This window comes from Furipterus horrens, unplaced genomic scaffold (genome assembly GCF_987537825.1).
Source record: "Furipterus horrens unplaced genomic scaffold, mFurHor1.1.pri manual_scaffold_11, whole genome shotgun sequence".
NCBI classification, from domain to species: domain Eukaryota; kingdom Metazoa; phylum Chordata; class Mammalia; order Chiroptera; family Furipteridae; genus Furipterus; species Furipterus horrens.
In genome coordinates, this window is record NW_028327181.1 from 57,364,395 (window position 1) to 57,380,468 (window position 16,074).

General features: G+C 34.5%; 1 protein-coding gene and 1 pseudogene across 1 annotated transcript in view; one reads left to right on the forward strand and one right to left on the reverse strand.

Annotated features, from left to right (window-relative positions):
- UBE2G1 (ubiquitin conjugating enzyme E2 G1) overlaps positions 1-16,074 on the forward strand; it is a 103,990-nt gene that overhangs the window by 83,468 nt on the left and 4,448 nt on the right. The window contains exons 3-5 of the mRNA XM_090291526.1: positions 646-743; positions 7,578-7,756; positions 12,061-12,183. Of these exons, the coding sequence (XP_090147652.1) occupies positions 646-743; positions 7,578-7,756; positions 12,061-12,147 (364 nt within the window). The 3' untranslated portion in view covers positions 12,148-12,183. The remainder of the gene's footprint in view (positions 1-645; positions 744-7,577; positions 7,757-12,060; positions 12,184-16,074) is intronic.
- Positions 12,942-13,492, reverse strand: LOC149997815 (COMM domain-containing protein 2 pseudogene; annotated as a pseudogene).

The window sequence follows — 16,074 nt, forward strand, 5'->3', positions numbered from 1 at the left end:
CCTAGTTGTAGAAAATCTGTTCTGCTAGTCTTCAGGTCATTCTCAGAGATAGCTGTTATATATGTAGTTATAGTTTTGTTGTCAGTGAAAGGCTGTGAGCTCAGGATCTTCATATTCCACCATCTTGAACTCGAGGCCAGGAAGCCTTGCTCTTGAATGTCAATTTCACTTCTCCATGAAATGTCATTTCTTGTGGTTGAGTGCACTTGCCCTTGCCAAAAAAAAAAAAGTGAGCTTGTTGTGTTTGGGAAACAGAAGAAGACTGGCTGGAACAGAAAGGAGAATGATGATTTCAGATCAACATAGCGATTTGGCAACTTGATCACTAAGTCAGTGTTAAACCTTGTAAATTTTGTTTTAAGTGCAGAGGGAAGTGATAGAAAGGTTTGTAGCACAGCGATAATGTGAACTGATTTGGATATCTTTTTTGAGCTATTTCATTTTACTAGCTTTTTGAGAGTTTAATAAGGTGGTGTAGGTATGACAGTTTTTTAACCTGAGTATTTGAGTAAGTAAATTGTCTGCTTGAAATCCATATTATTCATTTATACTGTTAGCACTAGCTTCATTGTCTTTGTTTGTTTTATTATTGTCTACTTATAAGCAGGAACTTATAGGCAAGAAATTGTTTTTGTTTTTTTCCAGTGAAGGTGGTGTTTTTAAGGCTCATCTCACTTTCCCAAAAGATTATCCCCTCCGGCCTCCTAAAATGAAATTCATTACAGAAATCTGGCACCCAAATGGTAAGTTTATCTAGTTTTACTTTTACACATACAAATGTGATAACCTATCACTGAAGTTTTCAAGGTCATTAAGAAAGCTATAGTTCTCAATGAAATTACTTTTGAGTTTTTGTACTAAGTTCATTGTATTTATTATGTGCATGGCCATGCATTAGATTCTTTTAAGTGAGAAGGAGTAACAGAGATCATGTGGAAAAAAAGATTTTTATTTATTTACTTAGTTTTTAGCTCTTTGAGTCTCATGATGTGGCTTATGATGTTCCAAACTAGAGGCAAGTTTGGTGGGTGAAATGCTATTCAGCATTAATAAAGCTCTTATAATTGAGGACATAATCTTTTCTTAAAATTAACTATTTTTAGAGAGAGGGGAAGGGAGGGATAAAGAGAGGGAGAGAAACATCATTGTGCAAGAGAAACATCTATCAGCTGCCTCGTGCAGGCCCCCAACCGAGGCATGTGCCCTGACCAGTAATTGAACCAGTGATCTTTCAGTGTGCAGGCTGGCGCTTCATCCACTGAGCCACACCAGGCAGGGCGAGGACATGATTTCAAAAGCATTAGGTGACTCATTGGCTATTACAAAAGAGCACAGAAGTAATTAAATCTGGATTGTTTCATTATATATTTTTCATCTTAGCTCCTAGACCTTTTTATCTATATTCTTATCTATAAAAAAGGGAATATCCTACCTTCCTTATAAGATGACTGAGAGCATCAAATGAGGTACAATACTATATGTTTTAAACTTTGGAAAGCATCCAATACTACTGTTCATGAAATAGAGACATTGACTTTTTACCCAAGGACGTGCTACCATTTAAAATCTTACTTTGTGAGCCAAAGGTTAGGCTAGATAAGCCATGTTTATTATATACAGTCTCCTTGAACTTCTGGCCTTGTTTTGTATGAGCTTGCAAGGATTTATTTTCTAAGTATTTTGACTATCCGTATTTTGTAATCAGCTGTCTTTATTTTTATTTTTTAAAGATTTTATTTATTTATTTGTTTATTTATTTATATATTTTTAGAGAGGGGAAGTGTGGGAGAAAGGGAGAGAAACATTGATTGGTTCCCCCTTGAATGATCCCCTTCAGGGGACCAAACCCACAACCCAGGCATGTGCCCTAACTGAGAATTGAACCCATGACCTTTTGCTTTGCGAGACAACACCTAACCAACTGAGCCATACCAGTCTGGGCTTAGCTGTCTTTTTTATACTCCTACACTAATCTGCATTTTGTTTCTCATAGTCGGGTTCTTTCGGTTGCAAGGTAGAAAACCTTTATTAGTTTAAACAACAATCAGAGAGTAATGGATTATTGAATAAGTTAAGGCATTATTGCCTGGATAGGGAGTATATATTGAAAAACAGATGGGTCTTCAAAGGGGGAAAAAATTGGAACTTACTGTAACAACATAATCAATAAAATATACTTTAAAAAAAACAGGTGGGTCTTGTGAGAGACTAGAACTGGCAAATGAAAAACTATTGGGAACCGAGGGAACCCACCATATTTCATTGCATCTAAGACAGCAGTGCCTACAGTTATTTTTGTTAGGAAGAAAGAAAAGCATCTCTCTAATAATTTAAGAAAGAATGAAGAAAAATATCTTCTAACAATTTATTTGTGGGAGAATTCGTGTACAGTAGTCTTCTTACATGAAGTATGGGTGCACTAATTAAAGACATTCACCTCTTCTTTCTTTGAAATTTATTCCTTGCCTTTTGGCAGTTTCTCCTGCTTCACTTGAATTATTTGATGTGTAATAGGCAATCTCTTTACACTTATTTTAAAAGAAGATGTGACAAAGCTTCTGACTGTTGCTACACCAGACTAGCTGTATAACTCTGGACAAAGCCTCTTTGAGACTTAGATTCACTTTGAGAATTAAATGACAGCACGTTTGTGTGCGATCTCTGGCACTTCTTTTCTGTTCAGAGGATGGCAGTTGCTCAGGTAGTTTAAGGGGGCAACTGATGAAACGGGTGTTATTTTTTTTCTTTTGTTCTGTTTTTTTGTTTTGGGTTTTTGGTTGAAGAGACCTTTTTGTTTTGTAGGCCATTAAGGAGAAGGCATGAGAGAGTAAAATAATTAAGATGATTTGAGAGAGGGGATACTTTGTGAAGAAAAGGTAACTGAGGAGGTGATGGTGCAATGATGGCAAGTGCAGGAAGAGTTAGATTAGGAAAAGAGCGAAAATTCATTTTGAAATAAGAATGAGAGGATAAGTGAGCATTTGAGTATCTGCTAGGCACTGGAGATACAATAATGATTAATCAGTTATGGTCTCTTTCTGTAAGAACAGTATGGTTTATATAAGGCAAAGTTGGACATGTAAACTTAATGGTCAAATTGAGAGAGTACAGTGATGTAGTTACAAGATATTGGTAGCATAAAAGAGGAAGTTAGAGAATATGATTCTTAAACAGAAATTTGAATATGTAAATGCCTACCTTGAACTTTGTCCTTTAGGCTGTGGAAACTTCATTAAATTAATGAGTTTTAAAGCTTTATTGTAGATTTATCATGACTGTATTTTCTTCTAGAAAGATTATACTCAGAGGAAAGATTGGAAGGGGAAGGCTGACTGATAGCAGGAGGTAGATGAGGATTTTTTTTTAATGGTTCCAGTAAGGGACAATGAAAGTTTGAACTAAGAGTAGTGGCAGAAAGGAAAACTTAGTATTCTTACTTGTCGACTACCAAATGTGGGTGGTAATGGAGGGGTAAGAATTTGGAATAGATGGATTATTTACAAAATAATAATCAAAATCACAGTAAAGTAACACATACCTACTGCAATGAGTATAATGAAAAAAAAAACATAATAAACAAGTGTTGGTGAGAACACAGAGAAATTACAACTTTCATACACTACTGGCAAGAATATGAAATGGTGCAGCCACTTTGGAAAACCTTCTGACTGTTCCTCCAAAGGTTAAATTTAGTTACTTTATAATCCAGCAATTTCATTCCTAGATAATCAAGAAACTTGAAAACACATGTCCACAAAATACTTATATGTGAATGTTCATAGCACCATTAGTCATAACCAGAAAGTAGAAGCAACCCAAATGTTTATCAGTTGATGAGCAGAAAAACAAAATGTAATATCCATATAATGGTATGAGATACTGATACATTGCTACAATATGGATGAACCTTGGGAACATGTTAAGTGAACAAAGCCAGTCACAAAAGATCACATGGTGTATAATTCTATTTATGTGAAATGTTTAGTATAGGCAAGTTCATAGAGATAGAAAAGTATATTAGTGGTTGCCTAGGGCTTGGGGGAAGGTTGAGGGGCATGGGGAGGGATTGCTAATGTGTATAGGATTTCTTTCTGGGATGATAGGTTCTAAAATTGATTATGGTGATGGTCGTACAACTCTGTAAACATACCAGCAACCATTAAATCGTGCACTTCAAATATGTGAATTATATCTCAATAAGGCTGTTGTAAAAATTACTATAAGGTAAAGATTAGCTTTGTGTAGCTTAAATACATTCAATTTTTGACTTAAGATACACTTCCCATATATCCAGTTAGATAATGAGATACACTAGTCCAAGGCTCAGCAGTGAGCTCAGGGCCTTGGGAGTTATTGGAATCAAGATAACAGGTAATGTATAGCACAATGTTATGTGTTAATTACATTCAGTAAAGTGGGGGGTGGAGGGATGAGTAACTTTGTGATAGAACAAATGAGTTAATTTACCCGGGGAGGAGATGATGAATATGGGAGGTAAGGATAACATCAAAAGTCAGACCAAGGAAAAGGAGCCCTAGAAAATAAGTAAGAATAGCTCACAAACCAAGGAAAAGAAGTGTGTCACAGAAACTAAGGGAGGAAAATGTGTCCCGGAAGGCATCCTCAACAGTGGCGGTTATTTTGGCCCAGAAGGGTTGACTTTAGAAGCACTCAGGAGAATATGTTCTCAGACTACTTTGTGAGAATAGTCATAGCATCCTGATAGGGGGCAGAAACCAGTTTCCAATAAAATAGAGTACCCAAGTACTGAATAAGTAGAGAAGATGAGAGTAAATTGACTTTCATTAATTCTAGATGCACAGCCTTAAGAAATAGATTACTTGAAGGGTTTGTATGGTTCAGGTAGGTTAGTTTTAAGGTGGAAGAAGAGATGTTTTTTCTCTTCCGTAATTGAAACCCAGGTTGTTAGCCAGCTATTTATGGGGAAATGGATTTAGGAATTTTCTTCACACCAAGTGGCAAAGTGAATTAAAATGCTAAATGGAGTAAAAAGTTTCAAGTGATTAAAAAAAATAGTAGTGAATATCAATTATTTGCTTAGTGTTGGGGATAAGAATTATCTAATTTCCAAAGCAGTAAACATCGAAAGACTAAAAAGAGGGGTGTAAAGAGAAATGGCGACTAAATGCAATATAGAATTCTTGGGTGAGATAATAAAGCCAGCAATAAAGAACATTACTGAGGCATTGAAATGAAAGGAAAATGTATAGGCAAAAATTAAATGGGAAAAATTAAGAAGCAGTTTGTAAAGTAAAAACTAAACACTGAGTACATAAATGGGTAAAGGATAAGAACAGACGTTTCACAAAAGAGTAAACATATATGGTTTTTTAAATTCTAACATATTTTTATTCTTTCCTTTTGATGACTTCCCTTTTTTTACTTTTTTTGCCTTTCAGTAATTATTTTTAAGTTTTATTTTTCAATTACAGTTTACATGCAATATTAATTTGTATTACTTTCAGGTATATAGCGCATATAGTTTCCCTATACAGAAAATATTCACTCCCAAAGGTAATTAAACTAGAAAAGTAATTAAACTAGAATTAAATTTCTATGAAATTTAAAAGTTATCAATAAAGAAAAATCTTAATTCTGAGTGAAGAGGCAATGGAAACTGTCAGCTCATGTAGAGTTGATGCCAGTATATATTTTTAAATGTAATTTGTCAACAGGTATTAAACCTAAAAACCTCTCATTCTAAAAAATTAAATTATGTTTAAAATGAAATGGCACATGGTAAAAATTTGAAGACACTAGAATATGATGATAATTTCTAAAAGAAAATAATCTTAAATTGATTCTGATAAAATTCTGTACAAACATTTAATATCATGTTTTCAAATAAAATGACTTGGACACAATCCTTATTATATAATAAGTAAGGAATGCATCCTAATACTGTATAAACATTTTATGTTGAACTTTATAATGCTGTTACAAGTTTTCTTGTTGTTCTTGCCTCTTTATCTACTTTACTCATTCCATTTTAGTTAGTAGATTTTACTAGGAGGTAGGGGTGGGTTGGGAAGAGGACCCTTCATTATATAAAAGCCAATTTATAAGACAATGAAGGCACAGGCTTTGTATGTCACATGCACTCCTGTATCCTCTTACGTTTGGTAGGTGCCTTGCACACAGTATGCATTCAAGAAGTACTTGTCATAGAGCAAGGGATACATATAAACTTTGATTATGGTTACCCAGAGTTTATAATATCAGGGGAAGTGTTTAAGTTATGAGATTAAAAATAAACTTGAGGTAGGAAATTAGGATTTAAATACACATAAATATTGTCATTGGTTATTTATGGGATTTGGAAATTTGGTTGGAAATTTTTTTACACAAGTTTTTAAAATTTTTTCTGTCTTTCATACTATTTCCAGTTCTAGTATTTCCACAGGACGTATACTTTCTTTTGCAGTGGAGAAAATTTCATGATAAAAGATTAGTGAACCGTGAGTGGTGTGGCTCAGTTGGTTGGGCATTGTCCCTCAAAGTGAAGGGTCGCCAATTTGATTCTCAGGGCACATGCCTGGGTTGTGGGTTTGGTCCCCGATCAGGGGTGCACACGATAGGCGAGATCAGTGTTTCTCTCCCTCTTTTTCTCCATCCCTCCCCCTCTCTCTAAAAATAAATAAATAAAATCCTTAAAAAAAAAGATTTGTGAAGTATTGATAGTTTCACTAATACATGAGTTAAATGTGTTAGTAGATTAGAACCTCACCTTTAAAAAACTTTTTTTTGGGGGGGTGGGGGGACCAACAATTAATTTGTGGCTTGGATTTTAAAATAGCTTTATAGGAAACTATATTTATGTTGAATTTTCACTGGCAATATGGCATGTTTCTTTGGTGAATCTGAGTATACTACCTTCCCCCAAATATAATATTTGATTTAAAAGGTGCATTATGGTGGTACTTCTCATTTTTTTCTTAGATAAGTCTTTGGCCCTTTGTCACCCATATTAATTAGTAAGTTAGTGGGGATACTAGGAAATCATTACATAGAAACTCATTTCTGGTGTCTGGACCATATACTTTCTACAAATAAAGAATAGATTCAGTAGTTGCTGTTTATTCATATCATTGTTCAGTAAGTCCTCACTTAAGGTCATCACTAGGTTCTGCACCTTTAAGCTAAATGACAGATAATGAATCCAGTTCTCCCATGGGCTGGCTAATTGATTACAATAAGATATAAGTTCATTCGGCATTTCATCTATGTTATAAAGAAATGACATTGAACAAAACCTTATCGCTGTATTTACTACATGTAAATGCTAGGCAACATCTACATGCCAGGTATTTTGAAGTTTTGCACAAATGAAAAAGATAGCTTATATTCCTATTGAATTAGTCAGATGAATCCTAGTTGATAAAATCTATGGTCTTCCTAGAAGGTTAACAGGTTCCATTTTGGAAATTAATTTCTGTTTATATTCATTGTTTTATTACAGATACTATGGAATCGGGACCACATCTATAGTAGATATCTTAGGTATGACAAATTATTTCAACTATTTTAAACAGAACTGTTTTTCTCTAATTTTGCAGTTGATAAAAATGGTGATGTATGCATTTCTATTCTTCATGAGCCTGGTGAAGATAAATATGGCTATGAAAAACCAGAGGAGCGCTGGCTCCCCATTCACACCGTGGAAACCATCATGATTAGTGTTATTTCTATGCTGGCAGACCCTAATGGAGACTCACCTGCTAATGTTGATGCTGCGGTAAGATGGTCACATGCACATATCCCCTCCCTTTTAAACTCAGCTAGAACTGTAGTATCTTTATATGTCAATATGTGTATGCGTCTGTGTCTAAATATCTATTTATATCCATTTTTATTTTTCTTCTGAATCTGTTACAGATGCAACTAGGTGTCACTCCTAAGTAATTGAACATGCATCATTTAGAATAAGGACACCATCTTACATGTCATACCTAAGAAGATTTAATATCAAGTCCATATTATTATTCCCAAGTTTTTATTTTTTAAATGTTCAAATCTATAAAAAAGTTGCATTAATTAAATGAAAATGCCTGTGGAGATTTTCTTTTTCTTTTTTTTTTGCGCTGCACTGTTTGAGAATACTTTGCAGATATTCTAACTCTTCGTACTTGAATATATCAGCATGTATCTTCTAAGAACATATACACATAATACAAGCCTATCATTGATACAGTACTATTATTATTGAATATACATATACAGCCCGTACTCAAATTTCTCCAATATTGTTCTTTATTTTGGCCTTTTTGGTTATTATTAAAAATTCAGCCCTGGCTGGTGTGGCTCATTGGACTGAGCACCAGCCTGCGAACCAAAGGTTGGCCGATTTGATCCCCAGTCAGGGCACACGCCTGGGTTGCAGGCCAGGTCCCCAGCTGGGGGCACACAAGAGGCAACCACACATTAATGTTTCTTACCCCCTTCCTTCCTCCCTTCCCCTCTATCCGAAAACAAATAAATAAAATCTTAAAAATCCAGAATCTCAGAATCCACCTTATATTTTATACTAACATTATATTTTATTAGTCTTCTTCTATTGTCTTTGTTCATTAGCTGTCTGTCCTTTGAAGAACCTTTTATTCTCATTCTTACTCTTAGAACTTTTGTTAGTGTATATGAAAGCAAGGAGATTAAATTCACCTTTTTTTCTTGGGTTACTTCAAATCTATATAAAAAGGTGGATGAGATCTTATATGTAGAAAAACACTACATAGATAACCCCTTTGTCTATGACTTTGAGGTTTTACATTTAGTAATCAAATTGAAGTAAAAACTGGTAGAACACTATTCTAATTTTCTCTTTAGTCAAGTATGAGTTCAAAAAATACAAGGCAGTGAAAACTGATTTTAAAAAATCCTATAAAATCATTTTGAGAGAAGTAGTTACTATTTCATTTTCAACTATCAGCTTTTTAAGATAAGATCAGAAACTGACAAGTTAAGTTTCAGTCTTCGGGAAGGAGAAATTAAGAACAAATACTTGGCAGTATGAATAAGGAAAAATTATTAATTCTTCAAAACAGCTGAGTCTTGAAACAACAGAACCTACTGAAAAAGTAGTCATTCTCTTGGTGCTAAACATTTCATAAGGGTAGAAGTAGGCCTTAATATAAAGTAGAAATATGCAAACTTGACTTCACAGACTGTGCAAAATCTATCCCATTTTTTTTTTCTTGAAACCCACTACTGCTTTTACTGATTTAACAAGTTAGTTGTCTCATATTTAAACCATAGCTTTTTTGTAAACAGTTGTGTTTACCTTTTTTACTTGCTTTTGTTCTCTTGCATTGCATACCTTTTATCATATTTCCATATAGTTTTGGTTTGTTTTTCTAACCTCTTAATCAGTGATACCTATTTCAGGAAACTCATTTTTCTGGCGATCTCTCTCCTGGATCCCTCCATTTTTGGCTTCAAATTAGATTGATTCAGTCTGTTGCTTGGCTGCTTTCCGTGAATTTTCCTTTCTCCCCTTGCTGTCCTTCTGTATAGAACCATTTTGTTTCTTGGATCCAGCCCCCCACCCCCACCCCCAACCTTTTTGGTTGACTTCTTTCTTTCACTATTCTTCATCCAGAGTAATGTTTTAGAAAGGGTATCTGGGAATTAAGTCCTTACATGTCTGAAAGTGTTTTTATCCTGACTTTATAGTTTGTTTACTGAATCCTAGGGGAAAAAATAAAATTTCTACAGAATTTATCTTTAGTATTTATTGTTACTGATGAGAAAGCTGATGCTAGGTTGATTCTTCTATATTTGTAGGTAACCTCTCCTTCTTTCCTCCTCCCTCTCTTCCCTCCCTTCCCTCCTTCCCGTCTCTCCCTCTCCCACCCTTTAGGTCCTTTTCTGGATTTTTGGTCTTCTGAATTTTCACTTTATTGTGTAAAATTTTTCCATTTCTGTAGATGATGTACAGTAGTCCCTCTCTATATCGTGGTGCACTTATCGCGGCCTCACTGTATCGCGGGATTTTAAAAAATATTATATTTAATTATTTATCGTGGATTTTTGCTATATCATGGGATTTTGCGGTACCGTATACATGTGTTAAAGTTACATAGGTTTAAGGGTGTAGAATATGTTTAAGAACATAAGTAGTGTTTATAAAAGTGGAAAAGGTTAATAAGGGACTGGGAACTGTTTATAAGTGTGTGGGAAGGGTTTATAAAGCCTTAAAATATATATAAATACTAAAATAAATGTAAGGCTCCTAGTTCATGGATTTTCACCTATCGCAGGGGCATCTAGAATGTAATACCCGCAATAAGTGAGCAATCACTGTATACTTTGACGACTTCAGCTGTGGGAAATTTACCTTTTTAATTATTTTGAGAATTTTTTCACATTTGGCATTCTGTACTTTCTTGAACGTGTAGCTATAACCCAAATTGACTCATGGTATCTTTTCCATCTAAAATAGTGCTGATTTAGAATTTTCTGTTGAATCTTCATTTTCAATTTTAAATGCTTGGTCTTCATTAATTTCTTTTATTACTCTTTGAAGAGTTTAATAGTGTTCTTGGGGATTCTAATTAGAGATTCTTAAAAGTTAAATTCTGAAGTCTCTTTCCCTGAGGTCAGTTTTTCTTTTGTATTTTGAAGACTACTTCATAACTCTCTAGGAATTCTATACAACTTGCCATTCATGGTTAAGAAATGAGGGTCTAGGAAAGCAAATTGCAATTGTGTGTGTGTGTGTGCACGCACACACGTGCGCATAATTTGTTTCACTTGAGTGTGGGTAGCAGGCCAGACATTAAGAGAAGGGGTGTCATTTAAATGCCAAATGAAGTAATTACTTTGAGTACCAAAATACTAGCAGCTCTAATTCTAGTACTTTTCAATGTATTTATATAAAATCCTTATGGCATCATTATTATTTTCGGAAGGTATTATAATTTTGGAGAGAAATGGGAGTGAAATACAGACTTTCTATTTCTTTATTTTCAACCCCACTTCTCACTAATTCTCAGGTTTACCATCTTCAAACTTTAACTTCTTTAGAGTTCTTTTTTAACAGCTTCTTTCCCTCCTTTGCTCTGATTCCATTGAGTTTTTTCTAAGGCTGTTACTTTTTCTTTTCTGCTGCATATTTTGTTACTCTTCTATCGTCTGGTCTTCCAGCAAAAATTTCCCCATTACTACATAACTTAATACCGTTAGAAAAAATTCCCATAAGAGCATTTTAATAGGGTCTCAGGGGAGCAAAGAGATAACATATGTTTTTTGTCCTATTGAATTCATAGGTTCCCCATTTATATAAAATACAGATGATAATATAACCTATCTGGTTATGGCATAGTGAATTCAACAAATTATAGATATATATATTAGCTAGTTCCTGCTTTGGAACGGTCATCTACCAATCTGTCCTTTACTGGGCAAGTTATCCTTGCCTAGTCTCGTCTCAACCATCAGAGAAGGTCAGTTACATTATGCAGTCTCTCTAAACCCCTTGCTCCCCATCTGCCATTGACTCAAGTCCTTTTTACATCTTCCCCACATTATTGTAATAGCTTAGCTTTCTATCTGATCTCCCTGCTCTCGGTCTTAGTCCTCTCTCCATCCCCCTAACACACACATTTCAACATATAGAGGTTTAGTGTTCAATACATATCCTCTCAATTTGATGTTCTCCACCAATCTACACTATATAGGAGGCACTTTTATGTCTTTTTTATTTTCTGGTTGCTTCATCAGGGAGATTTGGTAAATCCTTGAGATAGACTGAGTATCTTATTTGTAAGTTCTACCTTTCTTTTCAGTATAATATAAAACTGTTAATGCTCTTTATGATTTTTTTCCCTTTTTTAAGAGAATTTTTGCCTATAAAAGTGATTTGCTTGGAGGATTTCTCCTCTTTTATCCCAGCAGAGTACCTTGGAAAAATATTTTTTGACTACTTTTCTACCTTATCAGCTTAACATATTGCCAAAGCATTATATTCAAAAGTAAAATTAACATTTGAAATTTTAAAAAGAGTTTGCATAAAACCAGTTGATATCACTTGTGTACCTACAGAAAGAATGGAGGGAAGACAGAAATGGGGAATTCAAAAGGAAAGTTGCCCGCTGTGTAAGAAAAAGCCAAGAGACTGCTTTTGAGTGACATTTATTCAACAGCTGTAATTTCTCTTATTTCAGGGTAAGTTCATTTTAAAAATCATATTATTCGCTTGTCTCTATTAATGTCATACATATTTTGGGAAATTACGTGACTTAGTTATTTGAATTGCTCTTTTCCATTGGTTTCATTTTTTAGTGGTAGTATCCAATAGTTTGCTGTTTTTCAGCAGAAGCACTGTAACTTACTTGCTTTTACTTTTAGTAGAGCCAGCTGTTTTTAACTAGATACACCAAACTAGTTAGAATGGTAGCAGTCTATTTCTTTTCAGAAACTAGAGATGGTAAAATTTCCAACAATAAAGTACTTATTTCAACAGTTTCTTCCATTTTTCCTTTTGTTCTGCTCTGGACCACTGTTGAACACTGAAGTTTCTTTTTTTTTCTCTCTCTCTTTTCTGAATAGTAACAGTATTATACTGTGAATTTTATTTTTACCTTTTGGTCAATAAGGAGGAAAATAACAGTTAAGCAGTCAAAAGAAGTACTAAAAGAATGATAGTCATTCATATGTACAGATAATAGGAACAGTAGAGATTCATTTCCAGTTGATTCAATCCTATTTACACATTTAAAGTATAAAATACATGTTAATTTGCCAAGAGGGTGACCACATTTAGCACCGGGAAAGGTCTTTATTAGTCTTTGAACGTGACATCACATCTTGTCATAGAAAAACACCTTTCATAGAGTCAATGTGTAGTTATCACCATCAATTAATTTTTTAAAAATATCATTATTTCACAAACACTTCAAAGGGATTTAATCTTAAAACTGGGATTACTTGATATTGTGCACAGCTCTCCTGCAGTGGTTTGTTTTCATCTCCTCCAATGCTTGTTCCAGTTGCTGAACCAAATGGAGCAGGGTGGCTGGGTCTGTCTGCAGAACTTTGGTGGTGTGATCTCCGTTCTGATGAAGGTGTAGCTTTATAGTCACTGGAGGTTTTATCTGTTGCCTGAGGCTTCTGCTTACAAGCTGCATGTCTAGTTGCCATTCAGGTTTGTGGTAACTGCAAAGGTCTGGTGCCAATTCACTCAGAATAGTTCCGATCTCCTTTCAATTATCCAGGTAGAGCTGAAGCAACAATTTATTTGTTCAGTTCATGAGCTTTGAGCTTTCAGTGAGGAAGTATGTTAATCCTTCCATACTAGCTGGACAGTGTCACTACTCACATTGAGTTTTCTGGCAGCGCCATCATAGATCTTGGGGCTTGAACCTCGCCTCAGGAACTGCACCACAATCTGCCCAAACTTGGCAACCATCGAGCCCTCCACTTGCGGCTGGAAGGCCAGGTGCTCCTTACGCTCCTCGGACAGGTCCAGCAGCATCTTTGCTGGGGGGCCAATTTCACCCTTAGTGCAGACCCCTGGAAGTTCTTACATCTGTCTTCTCATACTATGTATTATGTATGGTAAAGGATGACTTAAATTTTTTACCCCAATTTTTAAAAAAAAAATTATATTTTGTAATATAATGGCAAGACCATTAAACATCTACCTTTCTTGTTTTAATTGGTCTTAAGTTTAGCAAGGAAACAAAGATAGAAGGCACCCATCTGATTTAGAAGAGGACATGATATAGGTGAATTCAACTAATGTGTGACATTTAAGTTTGGTTTCTTTCTTCTTTTTAGGAAAAAAAAAATTTGTAGAAGGTAGCATCTAAAGAATCACAATTCATGGTACATTCCTGTACCCTGCTACCTATTACCTTTTACATCCCCTAGTATTGCTCCCCCTTTACTCCGTCCTTTCCTTACATTCCCAGTTCTGTGTTTATCATTGCTTTTCTTCATTATTTTATCAAGTTTGTATTCCGAAATGTTGTATTACATGATTTGAATTATATGTGGAATTATATATATATAACATATGCATTTTTGTGACTTATTTTTTATCCTTATATTATTGAAATTGGTCTGCATTATGTATAGCTATATTTCATCTATTTTCACTGTTATGTGGTATTTTCTTAGATAAATTACCTCTATATTCTTATTGCAGTTATTTTCCAATTTAGGGTGCTTTTTATTTATTTTTCTTTGTTTTGTTGTTTTTGCTATCATAGAAAATATGTCTATTCCTGTTTCTTGCTGCACATATCAATACTACAATATAAGAGTTTCTCTAGGGTATATTCCTAGGGGTAGAATTTTTAAGGGTATATGCACGTCACTTTGACTAAATAATGCCAAAATGTTGCATCTATTTATACTCCTCTTGACAAGGATAAGAATTCCACTTGCTCCATATCCTCTCCAATATCTGTGTTATTATCTGACTTATGCAAAATTTCAGATTTGGAATGTGTAAAATAATAAATCATTATGACTTAGTGTGGTTACCCTAATTACCAGTGCAGTTGTACTTTTTTCTGTTAGGTTATTGATCTGTATTGTTGTCAGTTCACTTTCTTTATATAGTATCTTTGGATGAACAGAGGTTCTTAATTTCAATGCAGCTGAATTTATTACTTTCCTGTGTGGATTTTACTTTTTGTGTCTTAGTTTCTTCCCTGCCATCAGAATGCTACTATTATATATTGTTTTCTAAAAGTTTTGTACTTTTGCCTTTCATATATGTGTTGAATCCACTGAAATTGATTGGTCTATGGTGTAAGGTACGAGATCAACTTTACCCTCCCATCCCCCCAGTGTACACAACTGTTGACTACATCATTTCTAATATACAGTGTTGTTTATGTTATACAGTTACATTTCCATGTATGTATTCTGTTTCTGATCTGTGTTTCATCAGTTGGCTTGTCTATCCCTGAACTAGTATCACTCTGTCCTAATTTTTATGATTCAATGTACCAGATGCAAAAGGTGCAAATCAGAAGTAATGCTAAGGTCCGTACACCACTCATTCTGTTCTCATGTTTGATGTCTCTAATTTCTGAAAAGACTCAGATCTACTTTTAGATCTCTTTATAATAACCTAAAATGCTGAAAATTAACTTCTTTCTGTTACCACCAGATATAACTAACCTTGTAGTCTTCAAATTACTTCTGCTTTTCATCTTGTTTATATCTGTCCTTTTTATTTTTGCTAATAATTTTGTTCTTATTTTAGTATCAGCGTCTGATACTTCTCTCATATCGAGTCAGTAGTCCATTTCTTTTCCCTTTTTTGACTCTTGCTTTCCACCACCATAGATTAAGTTCTGCTACTAGACTTTGCCTTAGTCTGCTAGTATTGAGCTTCCTCTGTGCTTGCCTGCACTGCATCCTGGATATTTGTCCTTGATACAGCTGCCATGTTAGTCTTCACAAAGCTCAGCTCATTGCGTTTGTTGGTTTATAAGTGACAGTATCTTAGGACCAACAGACACACTCAGGGCTTGTTTTTCTTACCCATGCCATTTTCCAGTCAGATAAGGGCTCAGCCACAACAAAGAATTGACAAGAAACAAAATACCATATTGAAGCTTGAATTTATGTATGATTTTACCTTATATTAATAGTATGTTATAAATTTAGGAAATAACCAAGAATTTTACTATTGAGGGCTTTTCTCTGTTGAGAATGCATTTTATTTAAAGGGAGAAAATAGATTTTTCTATTCCTGCTGAAAGAAGCTAATGCTGTTTAAAGCTGGTTCCTTACTGTTAAAAGGTTGGATTGCCTGATTTTAGGTAGTTAATAACTTTCATCAGTCACTTCTCTGGAGTATTTTTCTTTAAAAACCTTAACACAGAAAGTTTTTGATGGATTCTTTTTGTGGCCCTGAAATATCATAGGGGAATAATTACTCAATGCCCAGGCTCTGTACCCAGTTCTCTTTGAGCCTTGAGAGATTAATTGGCCAGGGATTAATTTGAGTACGTTATAGTCTTTGGAAAAACATTCAAATAACAGTACCTAAAATATATAATACCTATTGTATAACAATGTCTTTTGAATTTCAGT